The following is a 17,569-nucleotide window of genomic DNA, read 5'->3' as shown; positions in this document are numbered from 1 at the left end:
TGCAAGAAGGATTTCTAGTGTTAGACTAGAATTAGAGTTTATTTATTGATTATTTGTTTTTCAAAAATATGGTTTAATAAATGCAGTATCAGGAGGACATGAGGTACGATCTAATATGAAATACTAATTGAAAACAGTGAATTGTTTCAAAAGAGGTTGATGATATTTAGTTATGTTAACATACAGGCTGAAATTACAAAATAGACAAAAAGTCAGCTTCGATATTTGAAAATTTTAATGTGGATGAAACATCTCAGAATAAATTAAATATTAACAAAAAAGCGAACGCAACTTCCAGCTCACGCAAAACACACGCATAAAATATAAAAATGAATTGCAACAAAACTATTACAATCTGGCAATTATTGTCAAAACATGATAATTTGCATGAAATCTGATTAAAATCATCCTGGCTTTGTTAACTACGTAACAAGCATGGTGCGTAGTACAGAAAGCCTTGTATTAGATGGTTTTAACAGATTGGTTTGCATGTGATGTTTTTTAGCAAGAAAATAATACCCATCCAGATACTTAGATTTTTTATTGAAAGGATTTGCGTTAATTCAATTATTTATCATAAAACTCAGTAATTGTTAATCATGTGTTAAACTTTAGGAAACGTAGGTCTCGACTAAGAATTTAACAGTTGTTCCAAGGTTAAGTGGCATGATAAATCGACAGGATAGTTTGTATAAAATCATACAGGATTTTTCCCTTTTTGCTAATTTTAAGCATTTTTTTTTATTATGGAAATCAAGTTAAACATTAAAGTCTTCTGTCCGGGGAGAAAAAAAAATGACGATTATAATCTTGACAATACACTTTCCCTCCATATTTTCAGTGTAGCCTTACATAGGAAGTTTAAATTGATTTCTGTATGAGCAAGGTCAATGTAGACAATGGTCCTCTTCAATTCGTCACGTGATATGAAACTACAACGTATTAAGGATATATGAGCATTGCACTTGTTAATAATAATTAACACATTTTGCATAATGACATTGCTATATGTTATAATATTATATATATGTTAATATAAATGCAATGTACATAACTTCGTTTTCAATTTAGACTGACGAACTGAAATACTTAATGTGAAAAGGGGTATACCGTATAGTATACCAGCATCACTGCCAATAACTGTAACTTTACGTTTTTAATAATTCAATTCTGGACAGACATCTATACGTTACGGGGACTTTTATGAAGAAAATCCTGTTTAAGATGAAACAGACAGAAGAAAATCCATAACAGTGTTCTGAGTGTAAAAATGCAGAGGGTTTCGAACCCTGGACCACAAAGTGCTATACTGTCACTGTAAGCAACTAAGATACATGTTCAACAGATGTGCCTTTGCCAAATTACGGTACAGCCTTTGCCAATACGAATCTAAGGGGAGGTAACTGTTAATGCGTAAAACCACAGTAGAACCGTAGTGTTTTACCTGCAGTGGGACAGGTATCCTGGAATCAGGGAGGATAACACGTCTCATATGATCAACAGTGTCAATAAATACCTAAGCTTACAAGCGATAAATTCACCCTGACCTAATGGGTTATAATACATGTGTTATAAAATCTATACCACTATAACCTAACTGCAAGCCTTTCTCTTACCATGTTTTAGTTCACCACGTGACGTAATCACGGATTGTTTATAAACAAAATAGCCGTTGTAAGTACAGGCGGTTTAGAGAAATATTATGTACAAATACATCATTTCTTCCTGTTAATGTTAGTACATAACCATGTAATACTATCTCCCGAGATGTCACAACGACAACGCCACAGACTCAGCCGAAGTACATGTTTATCGCCCATGTCTATGAGAGCATTGCTTCCAAACAGAAAGTTCCTCTTATTGAGAAGTCATTGGTTTCTTTCGTGACGCAGTTTTTACGCGTGCTACTTTGGCGTATATGACCATTGAATTCATCACAGCTAATCGATTTTTGGAATTACATATTCTTTCACTTTGATGTTCTTCTTTTCCAACTTTCAGCAAATCAGCATTTTCCTTTGGCAAAATCAAACATTCAAATAACCACATCAGTCCTTTTATACACTCTCACACCTCCAGTTATTTTAACAGACTTTAGGACTAAAAAAGTTCATTAAATATTTATTTTTGGCACAACGTTTTAATGGCCAACGTTTTACTGTGCCATTCAAAAGTTGTGCTTTTTTATTTTATTTAATGACACTTACAGTCAAAATTCTAAAATTCAATTGTTGTCCTATACGAAAAATTGTATTTCATTTGTAGCTACAAATAAAACATTGGACTGTATGAGGTATAGGAGAGTATTGGCGTTTTATCTAAACTGCAGGCAGGGAACAATTCTAACATTTATCACGTTAGAACAGGACCTCAACTCTCATTAATTACGTCATTTTTGTTTGCCTTTTCGACTTCCTCCTTTTTTCAATGAGCCAGCTTTTGATTTGCCTTCGTCACTTCCTGAACTCTTTTTAGAACTACCTCCGCTACCGCTTTCTGTTTTGTCTCCGCCGTTTGCACTGGCTTTAACTAATTTTACACCGTTTCCAGTTTTCTTAACGACGTCACTTCCTGTTGCTTCCGGTTTTTCTGAGATCTGAACTTTGGCCAGTTTGTTTGAGGGCTCCAGATCAACCGCTTTCCTGAAGGCCTTCCCTGCACGACTGTTGTCACCCGCCTTCTTCATAGCATACCCAAATAAGGAAAATGCCATGGAGTCCTTCAGTCGCTCACAAAGTTGTTCAAAGTCATTGACTAAACCGGACATGCCTTTCTGCTTCTTCAACTGAACAAAGCAGTCGACGAGCAGATAGTAGGCGTACACGATTGAAAGTACCTCCACGTAGCCTCTGACCTCAATCTCCTTCCTGACAAAGTCGTCTACGACGTATATTTCCATCTGTCCATAGTAATTCGCGCACGTTGGGTTTTCGCACTCACTCGATAATACTGTCATCAGATGAGGAACGGCTTCCTCGTGTCGCCCAGAAGAACACAGAAACTGTGCATATTCAACAAACATTCCAGGCCCGTGACCTTCACCTTTGCGATTAAGTGCTTGTTGAAACATTTCATCAGCTTCGCGAAGAAGCGGGACTCTGTTTTCTTTAAATATGTTAGCAGCGGCATGATACAAGCATGCAAGATGTTCGAATAGCCCCGAACCGGTATCTCCCTCCACGTACCTACGGATCAGGTATCGACTGAAGGTAATGGGTTTCCATATCTCGCTGGGAGAAATGTCGTTGCTAAATTCGATGTTCCTCTGGTTGAGGAGGTGAGGAATGTACTCGCGTTGTTTTTCCGCCTCTTTATGTCCAAGCACGGGTTCGACAATGTAGTCAACTACATCGTCTAGAATGGATGCACAGTGATCATATCCAAACTCATGGTAGAATCCATTACTTATCGTGTTTGAGGTCTTAATGAACACTTCTACCGCTTCCAGTGCTTGTGACTTGCCCTCGTACTTCTTGGCGTCCCCCATGACCGGAGCAAATACGCGCTTTACGTCAAGGTTATAGGGAAACACATCAAGGAGCGTGTAGTTATCCGCCAATGACAGTAGCTCAACAACTGGTTTCTTGCGTATGGTCATTAATCGGCGTTCTAATTGAGAAAACTGAAGATCAGTTAGGTGGTCGATCATATTATTCTTTTTGATGAAATAGCAAGGAAGATTTTTCTGCCGTACACCCTCAATAATCCTATCAAAGACGAGAAAGCAACTGTGCGCAGGATTTCTGTGCCACATCCGGGGGTCGATTTCTTCGCACGTGTAGAGAAATGCAGCCTTCAAGTGACACGGCAGGATGAGTCCCTCCGAGAATGTGTGTAGACAAAGAAGATACGTGAGTAGATAGCACTGTCTTTGCGAATCGTCCAACTCCTCCAGAATAAGTTTCTTTTCTGCCGCTATGAACGACATTCGCCACTCGATGTCGGCATCAGTAGAGGCTCCGTTGGCCATGGGAACAATATGGATTCCCATTGCAAGCACTTTATCCACCGTGCCCTTTGAAGGCCAGTTATTAGGACGTTTCCGGGTAACAAATTCTCCAGCCATCGGGGGCCATTCTGGAAACGGAAATGCAAGTTCGTGCCCGACCTCATCAGACTCCACCTCATTGATAAGGCCACTCTCCTGTTCTGCCTTTTTCTGACTATCTCGGTCCTGTCTCGTACTGGCTAACATCCCGCGCAGTCCCATTGTTGTATGGGGACGGTTGCCTAGGTCTAACGATTTTTCCGGAACGCCGGAAAACACGTCACTGAATTTCATGTCAAGTCTATTACTTCCTTGATTCATCAGCATGTCTAACATAGATTCTATTGCTTTTTTATTTACTTTTAGTCTCTGCTCGAACTTCTTCTTTGACTTGGCACTACTGAGGTAGGTAACTCCCTTCTTATTTACTTGCAAGTCTAAGTGTGCTACATTATTGCCATTATCTAGGACCTTGAGTAGACAGTAACCTATATGGACGCTCTCCGTCGATATCACATAGTTACTATTGTCTGGTTCGATGGATCCGGGAAATCCCAGTACAACATCCTTAGTATGATAAAACAAAACATCCGGGTCTTTGCAGAACTTCTTTTTGACGAAGATCCCATCATTTCTCTGGTGGACGATGGACGGCAGTCGCATGCCTTCCCCAAAACAGCCGAATACCGTCGCTGTCTTTATAGCGAATTGAACTTCTAGGAAACGACGTGGGATAAAAGAATGAATGGCGAAGGAGAAATGTAGATGGGGAATCCCGCTCATCTCGTCTTGTCCTTCCACGAAGTTTGGGCCATCCAGAGCTGGCGATGCCCCCTTTTCAGTCTGCAACACAAATAAAGCAGAGTGTGTTTAATAACAATATACACGGTTACACTGTACATGTACGTTAAATCTCATAGAGATAAAGAGATGTATTGGACCATTCTATATTCCATAAATACTTCACGTAATCCTTATTTCTCCAATCATGTTGCCTAGGTGAACATTTTGAGCACGAGGGGTTGCCGAGTGCTCAAGACCAGCAAACAACCAGCAAAATAATAAACACTTTTATTACACACTGGCACATACAGCATTAATTCTTCCCAACTCATTTCATTTTAATGTATTCACACTGATTTTAAGAACGAAAAATCAATGACAGCATTCAAACTTGAATAAAGATAAGTCGGAATAATAGAAAGATGTCACAATGGGGTCAGCAGTATACATGTATAACGATTTTTCTAAAATTTGATTGGTTTTTGTAAGGGCAAAGTAAAAACAATAGATCTCGTATGGTCTCAGTGGATGGACTGGTAGAGAGTTGGATACACTGTAACCTTGACTGTTTTAAATTTTAAAAAAGCAACCAAATCAAGTGTAATCGATTGATTCTGTACCGCTAACCATTTGTATGTCATAATCAATATGATATTGCCTTGCAGATAAATGTCAATCGCCTAGCACATACATTGAATCAACAAGTCCAACGTTTACTATAGCTATCACCTTTAAGTCAATGACAATGAACTGTGGAAGAAATTTAGTTTAAAACATAATTTAAAAAGTGTTGTTTTAACAGTTCTGTTTCCTTGATCCGGAAATACGTCGCTCCGGACCTAATACTGTTTTATGATATATTAACATTTGTACCTTGTTGCTAGGCGCATGTACACACAAGCACAGTAAACTATACGAGCGTTCTGGTACGTGGATTATTCACAGTTCAAATCAATAATTAAATGAATACAAATATCAGTTACTATGAGGCAGTGCTTGAACGCAGGTAATAAATTATGGCTGAAGTTTGTCACACTCGGCAGAGAGTTCAAATTCAATTTATGTTTTTTAGCCTGGGAAATGCACCGATAGGACTTTAATTGTATAAACGTCATTATTTATTTCGTATGTATCTCTGTTTTCCCTTTCAACACATTTTCGTTGGAATTAAATCATGTTTCGTCAGAGATACCAACGCTAAGAAACTAACACCACATACAGGTACTTCACAAATACACATTCTATTATTTGTTAATTAACCCAACGCTGTTAAAGTACCAATTTTCCCAACAATATTTGTATGTAATAAATATCAGATTTATCCAATGAATGTTCACTTAATTCCATTGAAACTGTTTCGAATAACATAAAAAATAAATAGCCTGGTATGGAATTTAATTTTAAAAAAAAAGATTGGAAAAGATCAATCTATACATATTAGCAGGCTGATGTACATGTACCATGAATTAGATAGTCTCTGTATGACGTCATATGCCCACCCGTACCAACTTTTGACGTCTCCGCCGTCAGTTAAAGTACCTTCAATTACCATATGAAGTAATTTCTATAATGTACCGTACGATCAGTTGATTCAATATATATATATGGTGTGTATGACGTCACATGCCCGGCCGTACCAACATTTGACGTCTCCGTCATCAATTAAGAACCTTCTTTTACTATTTGAAGTAATTTTTCTATAATGAACGACCAGTGGGCTAAATATACACGTGGTGTTTGTTTATGCAACGAAATAATGAGTATGAATAATTAATATTTTACTGTTTGTTGTTAACGGGTGACACTATCTGTCTCTCGCTACACATGAACAGTGATCAATACTCTGTGAACACTCGTCAATCAAGCCATATTTGTTTTCAGAAAAAAATATTTGATGGACTTGTGGACGAATACATCATTGGGATTTGTTTTGATGTAAAAAGTCCGATCTTTTATCTTTACATATATCTGTGCGCTCGTTGCGCTAGCTATTTGTAAATTTTACGCATCTGGCTTTCAATATATTCATGGTAATATAACGTAAAATTCGTCAGCTGGTAGATTAAATTTTCAGTATTCGTTTTCACACTTATCGCAAACTGATCTCTTTCTATCAATATTAATACCCGTTATTGTCTTTGGAAGGTTAATGGTATACGTCGGGGAATCCTCCTGGGAATTCGTGTACTGTCTGAGAGAATAGAGCATACAGATATTTAGCACACGGTGATAGGGTAGGCACGGAGGAAATATTCATCGTGACGTCATTGAAAGGAAATTTGTTTCGCACGTCTAAAGGCCAGATAAATAGTGTTTAATTAAAAATACTCTGCAAAAAATGATCTGACTATTCCAATTATTGATAGAAGTCTGTTCCTTTCACACTAAACGCAAATGTTGTTGTCTAACTCGGTACAAAGGGTTATTCACAAGCTATAACAACTAGAAAAGTCATCTCCTACCAACAATCCAATACACATAATTTGTTTAATAGACAGACAATTTTGAATAATTAAGGATGAGGCAAGCCAAATCAACATTTTGTGGACTGGTACAGTATATATTCAAAATTTCCTAGATCGGACGTAAAAAGTTGTGGGGTCACCTGGCCGACCACATGTTTTTTTTCCCCCTATTACTCCGGTTTCCTCCCATATTCAGATCCCCCTCGCGCTAACATATTAAGACCAACAAGAATTGATATAAGTTGAAATGAAATAACTTGTTTCCTGATTGTTGTTAAATTAATAAAGTTTATATTATTTTCAAAATCTTTCTTTGGATCTCAATAAATTTCCACATGTCTAAATATATCACAATTCACATTAAAATCCAGGCTGTTCTTTTGCGCGTGCAAGCATGTGTCACTTAATGCCTCGTTTTCATTTAGCCAACACACCTCTACAGCCAGCGGTATATGTATCTATGTGGAGTTTTTAGATACTTTATACTTACACACCTGAATGTGCTTACATTAGCAATTCAAAGAGTTTTTTGAAGTCATTCACATATATAGGTAAACGGGCATATCATTGATTGCTTAGTAACCAATGAAAAGTGTCGTTACATCAGCGACATCTTTAATTTAACATAAGGCAACGACTTCTAATTCAAGACATTCTGCTTTAAATCACCGTGTTCTATATTGAGGATGTTTCGCTTTAAACATGGTTCCCAGTGATTCATAATAGCAAATCCGACGACACATATGATATTAATGTGCCGAATCATTGAAGGAGAATTAGAGAAGCGACCATGAACCGTACGTGTCCCATATAGGGAACGCCACACTCAAAGATTTTTCCCAAGCTCCATTTTTTTAATATAAATCTGACACCATGCCCTAGACTGTCAGCATTGGCACGGAAGAATAATTTGAATTATCCGCTCGTTAGGTTTTCAATGCGAACCCCCTCGAAGTTTACCGTAACATAACAGTTCGTTTCTATACACAGGCGGTACTATACATGTATGTATGCCATGTAACACAAACCTTACAGTTTGTTCTTCGTCGACAAAATACTGAAAATAATTAATACTATGAAAATGTTTCATATCTTTCCAAAAGAATAACGTTAAAGATATTGCCCAGCTGCATTTAAGATATTAAATGGCCCGATCAAGTGAACGAATGTGGTCACATCAGTTTCTGATGAGATTGACTCTGTTCTGACATATTACACCCTACGGTGAAGTATTGAACATCTGCACACTGAAGTATGTTCCCCCTATTTAGCAACTTTAAGATTTATGCTCCTAGCGTGTAATTGTTTACTATCACGAACGGCAATTTGTCAAACGTATTATCTACTTGCTTTCAAGTGAAGTCTACTTAAATAGGCATTTAAACGTGCCCCGAGCAAAGGTACGGGAGCCATGTTACGGGGTTACAAACTGCATTAAAGGAATTGTCTGTACTGATAAATATCTAATGTTAACCTCGAGGTTCTTCGTTGTAATGTATCAAACTGTCTGCAAACGTCGATAAATAAAGCAAAAAGTTAAGCTAATCGAACCATATACTGTTCTATTATATTCAGATTTGAAATTTTGCAAATTATTTGAAAGGCATTTCCTTTTGGTAGAGAGAAAAATATTTCTTCACATAAGTACAGTGTATGCATTGGTTTTTATCTATAACAACCGATAAGTAGGTCAGATATCATTGACAACGTTTTTATAAATACAGGATTAATTTATAAAACTTAAGCAAATAAAGAAACGAAACGAAAGATGTGGACATAGGCCTTCATAGACCAAAGGTTTTAGACAGGAGTTTTATATAGTTGAGATATGGTTGTAACGATAAGATTTCTAACCCCTGCTCGGTTTCTTACCCGGGGGAGAAATCGTGCTACACTTATTGACAAGGATGACAGTGCTATTTTTCGACATGGCATATGCTCCCATATATAAACACTTAAATGGCTAAGTGTTACTGCCTTGTCAGGACAAATATTTTTTATTTGTTGCGATGAATTATTTATTTTCTGGACAGTAACACTGGTAAAGTGTTGGCTTGCAGTGTAAAGGACCCGAGTTCGATCCCTGTGTTTTTTTTTTCTTTTTTGTTTATGTATGTTTATATATATTTGAAATTCTATAAAATGGATCGCGATCACGAGATGTGATTTATACGGAATGCTTCCGTAGGGACAGACTGGATAAAATACTTTATGATAGTGACAATGATCTAATACAGTATATTATTACGAAATATTTTGCCTTAAGTATCGTTTTACAATATACCGTAAATTATACTTTGCATGAATGTGACTAAGACCTTCTATTAAACATATAATAGGTCTGGACAGGGAACGATCCATAAAATTATCTTCCTTTGTAACTTGTGTTTAAGAGGTACGCATAGATACAATACAAATTACCTATCATATACATAGGTATATCACAATCACCTTCAATATATGTACGTACCCATGGACAATATATTAACTCCTTATACGATTTCTTATCTGGGGGCGAAGTGGTGGTAGGAGTGAAAAATCGTCGCATAACATACGATGTCAAAACGATGGGAAACATACAGAGCTAAATAGAGTAATCATTATACGTTAAGAAATATGAACTAAGCGTTTGATTTTGTTAATTTTGTTTCTCCTATGCCAATATCATCGTTATTAAGATTTAAAGCTTGGGTTAGGTGCAGCAGTGTCTATATGTTCGTGGTTTTTACGATTTATGTCTTTCGAACTGCACTACCGCGGCGAATATCCGTGAGAGGTAACGTACAGGATTAAACGGGATTTAACATTTCTACAGATGTCAACAAAGACTAGATTAGGGCTAAGTTCAGTAAAGGGATTGAAGCATTAAACATGAATTACATACAAATGCCTTGGAGACACCACATGAGATGTAGCATGCACAGTGTTTATTTATCTAAAACCAACGTCACTATTTGAAATATCCCAAAGCAAATCACATCTCCGCCACAGGATTTTAGATTTTTATTTAATCTCATCAACACTTGGTGAGGCAAAAGAGGTTACATGTATAACAAAATCATGCAAGTATTCATAGTGAAATAACAGAGAGCAAAACCACCGTTACACATATACATACAACTTATAGAAAACAACTTCTTAATATTAGTCTCTCACACCTTTGTGTACATATTGAATAGCCATACAATTATTATTGGTAAGAATAGAGACAGACGTATTTCATACTATTATGCATACAAAACATACGTTCAAATTATCAAATGTAAGATGACAATAGTGTTGGATATAGTTCTTCCACAGCTGCCAGTTCTAATGAACTTTTAGGCCATCAACTGTCTGTTTGACATATTCCGTGGTCAAAATCTTGAACTATATAATGCGGCGGTTTGAAGATTGTAGCCATTTTACTTCGATCTCTTCCATAACGGATATTCTTCCGCGATATAGTACGATAATGAACACTTGCAGGCGATTGGCTTTACGATACAATCGAACAATACCAAAATGTTTGAAACATTATGAGATGTTGTTTGGGTATAGAGCTTATCATCATAGAATTATGATTTTCTTTATAAAGAAGTAACCTCCTTAAACGAAATCCCTCGCGCTGCTCTGACACATCGTTCGTAAAATTTCTTTTCCAATTGCACGACAATGTCATAACAAAATTTGTTGAAGAAAGCGGTTCCACAATTCGTTATCGTTATTATCTTGTATTTCTAAGTCTCAAAAGTCAATTAAAAAGAAAGTTAACAAAAAAAATCGTTCTCTTGTAACATGATAACAACAGCTCCTCGTTGCGGAACCACCTATTTTACTGTCTATTCTACCAGTTTCATGAAAGTTCTTCACTTGCGTTGTAATTAGAAAAGAAAATTATTTAGTATTTCAAGTCAAGAGGTGATTTCTTAACATTTTCAAATGCACGGTTCACCTTTTCATTTACATTCGATCACTTAATCAAACCTTATTTGATTGAGAACTTTCTCAACGAACCTTTCTTACACATATAGGATCTGGGCGATAAAAAACACGTTTGCAAAACAGAAAGTTAAAAAATTACATAACATCATTGTATATTTAGGGGGTCTCGGCTGAGATCAAATTACATATGTTTTTTCTTTATGACATGAGTATGTAATGTACAAATAGTAAAGCCGGGTGTCTGATATACCAACATCAATATACAAGTCACTCCCATTACTGATATAGATATAGCTTTATTCGTATCACGCGCTGTGACGTCGCAATTCCTTAACTTTCGTTTAATGTTCCGGAAGAAGCTATATACCGAACATAAACTTGTAATTACCGATTACTGGAGAAGCGTAATTAATATCCATGTTCGTGATTTTATCAATGGATATAGCTCCATCGCTGCTGTTCGTAGGTTACTCTTGTATACCGGAAAACCGTGATAAATGCCCCTTTTATCAAAGTAAAAACTCGATATAAGGTCCCTCGTTTATGAGCAATAAAACGTCGATATGACGTCTCTTATATACAATCTGACCCCAATATGATACCCCTCGTGTACATACAATACAACCCTCGATTGAACGTCCCTCCTTCTATGTGCAAGCCCGCTTATTGCCAAAACTTTTTTTTTCTTTCTAAGCAACCTCTTTATACGTTTCTCCTAATGTTTCGCCAAACCTCTTTATATAAGGCGATGAAAATCGGTCATAAATTTGGTTTTACCACACTTGATTGCTAACTCACTCAAATAAATTTCTATGGTATTCAATCCCTTCCAAAAGCTAAGCTTGATATCTGATTCATGTAAATATGAAAAGCTTATTTGTAAACCACAACTTATCAACCAATATGAACAAATCGTTTCAAATAAATTATGAAAAAGACATAAGGAGTGTCCATGATACATGTAACGACGTATTGGGAGGGACTTTATTGAGTGTTAATATAAGTTCCAATACCTATATATTTACATGCAGTTAGAGGGATTCAATGTTTCGTCTTGTCTCTAAAGCTGATTGAACCTCAATCATTAGAAGTTTTTATCCCGCGAAGAAAAAAAAATCCCACGGCATCGGTCTTACTTTAGATACTGCTATGTAAGGTACGGACCACTCACTGTAAGAGACAGGTGGACTGTCTTTGACCTCTGTATGTATTGTAGCCAGCACTATAATCAATAATGGAGAGGCATTGTAATGACGGCCGTTACTAAGATCAGAAGGTACGTTTGTTTGACACTGATAGTAAATAATATTGTGATAAAAGGCAAAATCGGGAAACCACATATTTACCTAACGAAGTCTGGCCTTTCGGAACACTTCCGATTCAAGACGTGTTCTACAGTTTCCGGTATCGTGAGACCGGATTGTAAATTGTAATATTCAATGGGGTTTTTTTTTTAAATAAAAAAATGTTCTATATTTTAATTCATACGCAATCCCATAACCGAGTTCACATTTGCACATCCATATCTTTTCAAGAGAGACGAGAGATTAGGATCGCGTAGACAAAGCAGGGGAGTTGAAAGTATACATGAAAAGACTCCACAAATATATTTCGGATATAGAGGATCGACCTCTAGAAACCCCACCACAGTACCAGCGTGGACCCTTTTGAAATAGTTATTGACTTAGCTTTGATGGAAATGCCATTATTTAAATCTTAAGAAAAACAAAAAAAAACCCCAAAGAAATAAGATGAAAAGCATGGCAGTTGCCATCATGCACGTTATTTATAGTATTTGCTGAATCATGTGAAAACAAGTTGTATCTACAGCACGTGCTTTCCTTGTCTGTTATTTTTTGTACAATTGACATAAAATCAATAGGTACGGTAGCAATAATGTCCATCTCTAGATAATACGCGTTGATTTATGATAAACCCGATACGGACCTACTTATTTCCACACAGTGTAGCCATATATACTATCGTGATTGGTATATAACGTCTACTCGATTTAGAATGACAGTTTGATTTCCAATTATTCATTTGGCTCATTGTCCACCTCCATGTGTATTCACTCCGGTACACGTACAGTGCATATATCTACAACCTGCCTCGCCAATCAAATAATTGGTCGTTAGAGCATATCATAGGAAAATCATTTCAGAACCAGTCAGCCTTTATCAATCATTGACTGATCACGTGGTTAACGGTGTCGTACTCACCCCGATATATTTCGCTTGGGCCATGGCGAGTGTGTCCCGGCCCTGGGTAAGATAATCCCGACCCTCAGGTGTACGTAGGCCCCTCCATAGTGTGTCCCTGATCGGTCTGTCCCGAGCTCCTTATACCCTGTCACACTCTTCCGTATGAATCGGTCCCCACGACTTCCGCTCCGACTCAGATCGATATCCTAGTTACATATAAATATCAACACTACAGCTGTTGCTGTGCAGGCACGGGTACGCACGCCTCTATCGCATCTGAACAGGTGTAAATAGTGCTCACGATTATATTACATATGTCAATAACTCAAAGATTTGTATACGACTTATCAACCTGTCTCCTCTTTCTTAATATAGAAATTTCAATACACACTCTATCTCTCTCTCTCTCTCGCTCTCTCTCTCTCATTTATATATATTATCATTACATGTATATAACAGAAAAAATATTAAACTCGAAAGGAGATTAATTGCCGTGTGTATTTGTATGCATTAACGATGTTATCTTCCTTTCGGAATAAAACCTCACCCTAAGTAATACTGCTCTGTTCACAAGAGTGTGCGTCAGATGTTGTACAGTTCTCACATGTGTTGAAACACCTACAATCGTACATATGTATGCCAAAGTCCTTAATTGATTTAAATTTAATAAACTTATTTGTTACGTTGAAACACGTATATTGTAGGCAAGTTATTGCTACCTGAATTGGTCTGGCAATACCTGAATACATGCTTTGAAAGAGAGGTTCGCGTAATTTATATATATATATATATATATATATTATATATACCTGTACGTAATACGCTGGGGTTTAAATTCCATTAGTTGTTGTGGGTTTAAACTCCAGTGTGCCATGATTCATGCAGAACTCCAACGGTAGCTGGGCTTGGTTTATTAGTTAAATGTCTTATTCCTTTGATCCAACAGCTCAATAAGTACCCTGGGTGGGTTTTAATCAAGCGGCACACACAGGTATACACGAATACACAATCATATTCTATCAGTTTCCCTTACGTCTTTATAGTTTGATGTCGGAGGTTCGTGCTGATATCCGACCACAGGTATCATATATATATATGGTATACCTGTACAGTTATATATTGATGTGCTGCGTTCCTACAAGGGGAGCATACACACCAATCCCTACACACACGTATGTAAATATGTGTTCGTCGTTATGCCGATGTCTTGGTGTCGGACAACAATGCCAGTCCGTCTTAAACCTTTATCAGTCTTGTATAGCATATGTCTTGTTCTTAACAAACGGTATGTGTCTATAAATCGTGTAAGTTTTATATTTTCTGTTACAGGGCTAAGTCACCAACGACACACTGCATTCGGAGAGGTTTCGGCGAATTTCAAATATTCTTACATATGAAACGTTAATAAAATAATTAATATCGAAATGATCAGAGTTTTACATTCTACACAAATAATGTACGTATTAAACGTGTCGCAACGTTTCAAGACCGGTATGACATATTTCCAAACTGATGTATCTTATTGAAGATAATATTGGAATTGTTTTTATGGACAATGCCTTTTCTGTACTATTTGAAGTGCTATGCAATTGGTCATTTTTTTCTGTCTCGATAACGGGGCTGATTTTTCTCGAAAATTTGAGAATATGTTTTGCCACACTGTCGCCTTGACATTTTTTCTTGCATGCTACACGTAGTTAACTAGCTAGTCATAGTATATCCTTTGCTCGATTATTAAACACGAAGAAAAAATATCGGAAATTTCTTGATATAAAACTAAGAACAGCTACCGTAGGTTAATTAAACACAAACGTACAGATGTACTCTATGTATGTGATGAGTAACGCTTTGTGTTCATTCACCAGCAAGGACTCATTAATGCATTAACAAAGTCCTGCATTTAAACCATTGTGATAACTTATGGCGACTCGTAGATAGCTTAATGCGGACTTGTGAAGAGATAGACGACCGATAAGGAAATCATTGTGGAGACAATGATCGATAAAATAGCTGCAGCGATAACAAATCTGACTTCAATCTATTCACGCCAAGTGCCAGAACGGTTCTTTTAATAAAAGTCTATTTTTTTTGTGTCAATAAACACATTGACCCGTATAATTAGTTTCCACTCTTGATAAGATTTTTTACAGTGATATCTGCAAGTGGACTGACTAACGGTAGATAAATCTCAATGGTTTTAATTGTGTGTTAAACTCTTATCTTTTGACAACCCATCTCTTTGCCCTCTGGTGTAATCGCCAAACCTTCAAGTTGCTCTATCGATTTTTAAACCAGCCACATAATAATACATCTGTACACGTAATACTATATTGATATGACAATGTATTAAATTATATAGAATGATTGTGAGTGAATAAGGGAGGATACTTTATACAGTTCAACCTCATTGCAAATAAACATTTATGATTGTAATCTTTCCTCTTAGTTTTCATTTCCAAAATTATACACCAACGCTCGTCCTACGGAAGGGTAGGATCATGGACGTAATTTGTTGGGTGGTGAAGTATTGATGAAATTTTATATGTTAAACAAGATAGCTTGTCAGATATAATTTAAGGATTTTTTCTATGGGATTTACAGGGAAACTTTGTCGGCAAGGACACAAGGGAAAACATGTGTTTAGCATTATTTAATTTTCAGATTATCGACGAAACAATCTCTAATATTGCGGATGGTTTTCGGCTGGTTTGCACATTCTCTTCTGTTCAGACCGACACACAATATTTAATGGAATCGATGGAGGGATGTAAGCCTTTCTGCATGATTAGTTGTGGATGGCGCCATTGTCTGTGATGTTAAGAATTCATCAACTATGAAAGACGTAGAGCAAAGTTTAGAAGAAGGAACCCGCTAAAGAAATACCTTAAAGTTCGTAATTGCTTCGGAATTAACGGCAATGTAAAGGAACATATGGAAGAATAAGAAAATGCTGTTTTTTCTGAAATTGGCGGAGAGACATTTGTCCGGGATGACGGAAGCAAATATGGGATTTGTTTAGCACTAAGTAATGATGTACAGTGCGTTTCAAAGCTTGCAAGCTTTCTGGCAGCTTATAGTTCCAGCACAGTAACGTCATATCATCTTTAAGCTTACTCAAGAATCATGTTAGCTCATCGTGAAGCGAAACTGAGGTCAAGTCGAATCGTCAGAGTTCATTTTACTTGAGTGCCAAGCAGACTTCACCGTCTTTGTCTGCCATTTACTGTGTGAAAGGGCACATTTCAAAAACGGGAGAGTACCAGAGACGCAACTTTGAAGAAGGTAACTTGTCAACTTTCCTGGTAAGGGTATAGATGTAGAATTCGTTGGACCTTATCAACCATAAATGTACCTAGCTAATTATTTAATCCTGACAGTGGTGGATTATGTAACTAGATGTCGTAGTTTTGCGTTAGGACAAAAAGAGTCTCCGCGGCTTTTTAATATTTTGGTTGCAGCCGGTTTGGAATTCCGGCCGAGATGTTAACTGATCATAAAACCCATTTCGTCTCTGACACGATAAAGACAGCAAGACAAACCATGTCCTTTTGACACAGTTGACGAAACTTTATACCATCCGCAATGCATTGGTCTTTTAGATAGGTTCAACATAACGTTGATGCAGAAGTTGCGATCGATGTGTGTAGGACGGCCCAAAGACTGGGACCGATGTCTCAACACTCTACTCCTCTCGTATCGAGAAATACTGCTGGAAAGTCTAGCCGACGATAAAATCTAAACAACATACCAGTACGTAATGGATATATAGGAAAAAGATGGGAAATACTTGTCAAGTTGCTATGGCAATGGTCAGGTCATGTTGCCATGATATGGACGACGGTCAGGTTGCTATGGCCATGGGAAATATAAAAAAAAAGCTGTTTAAGAGGAAGAAAGTCGACAGGGGGCCAAAGTCTAGGAGCAGAATCCAGGTTATCAGGTATGATATTATTACTGAAAGAGGTTACTGACACAATCACGGCCCTTATGTTGTGAGTGAGGACGAAGGAAACATTTGAGTGGACAGGAAGAAAATGGTCAGGACTCGATGCATCCAACAGGTACGGAAGTGTGTGGTGGATGTTCTGTAGCTATACATATGTCGGGGAAACATACTTCGAACTTGATATGTCACTTGGGGTGTGGTGTCACGAATACTATTTCCCTAGGTGTACAACATAGGGTTGCTTGGCTCTGAACTGAGT

The 17,569-nt window shown here is 37.2% G+C and overlaps 1 protein-coding gene across 1 annotated transcript; it reads right to left on the bottom strand.

Moving 5' to 3' along the window:
* Positions 1 to 222: 222 nt before the first annotated feature.
* LOC110464365 lies at positions 223 to 14,520 on the bottom strand. The gene is made up of 3 exons (XM_021519552.1): positions 14,174 to 14,520; positions 13,383 to 13,570; positions 223 to 4,831 (listed from the first exon to the last, which is right to left on the bottom strand). The coding sequence occupies exons 2-3, from the start codon at positions 13,404 to 13,406 to the stop codon at positions 2,390 to 2,392; spliced, it is 2,466 nt and encodes an 821-aa protein (XP_021375227.1). The 5' UTR covers positions 13,407 to 13,570; positions 14,174 to 14,520; the 3' UTR covers positions 223 to 2,389.
* Between the last annotated feature and the right edge of the window lie 3,049 nt (positions 14,521 to 17,569).

This window comes from Mizuhopecten yessoensis, unplaced genomic scaffold (assembly GCF_002113885.1).
Source record: "Mizuhopecten yessoensis strain PY_sf001 unplaced genomic scaffold, ASM211388v2 scaffold10985, whole genome shotgun sequence".
In the NCBI taxonomy this organism is placed as follows: domain Eukaryota; kingdom Metazoa; phylum Mollusca; class Bivalvia; order Pectinida; family Pectinidae; genus Mizuhopecten; species Mizuhopecten yessoensis.
Note: the sequence above shows the minus strand (reverse complement) of the source record. Positions and strands in the feature narration are given on the sequence as shown.

Coding starts and splice junctions, on each gene's coding strand:
- LOC110464365 (XM_021519552.1), bottom strand. CDS start 13,406: ATGGCCCAAGCGAAATATATCGGG. Junction 4,832..13,382: donor CCCAAGCGAAATATATCGGG/GTGAGTACGACA, acceptor TTTGTGTTGCAG/ACTGAAAAGGGGGCATCGCC.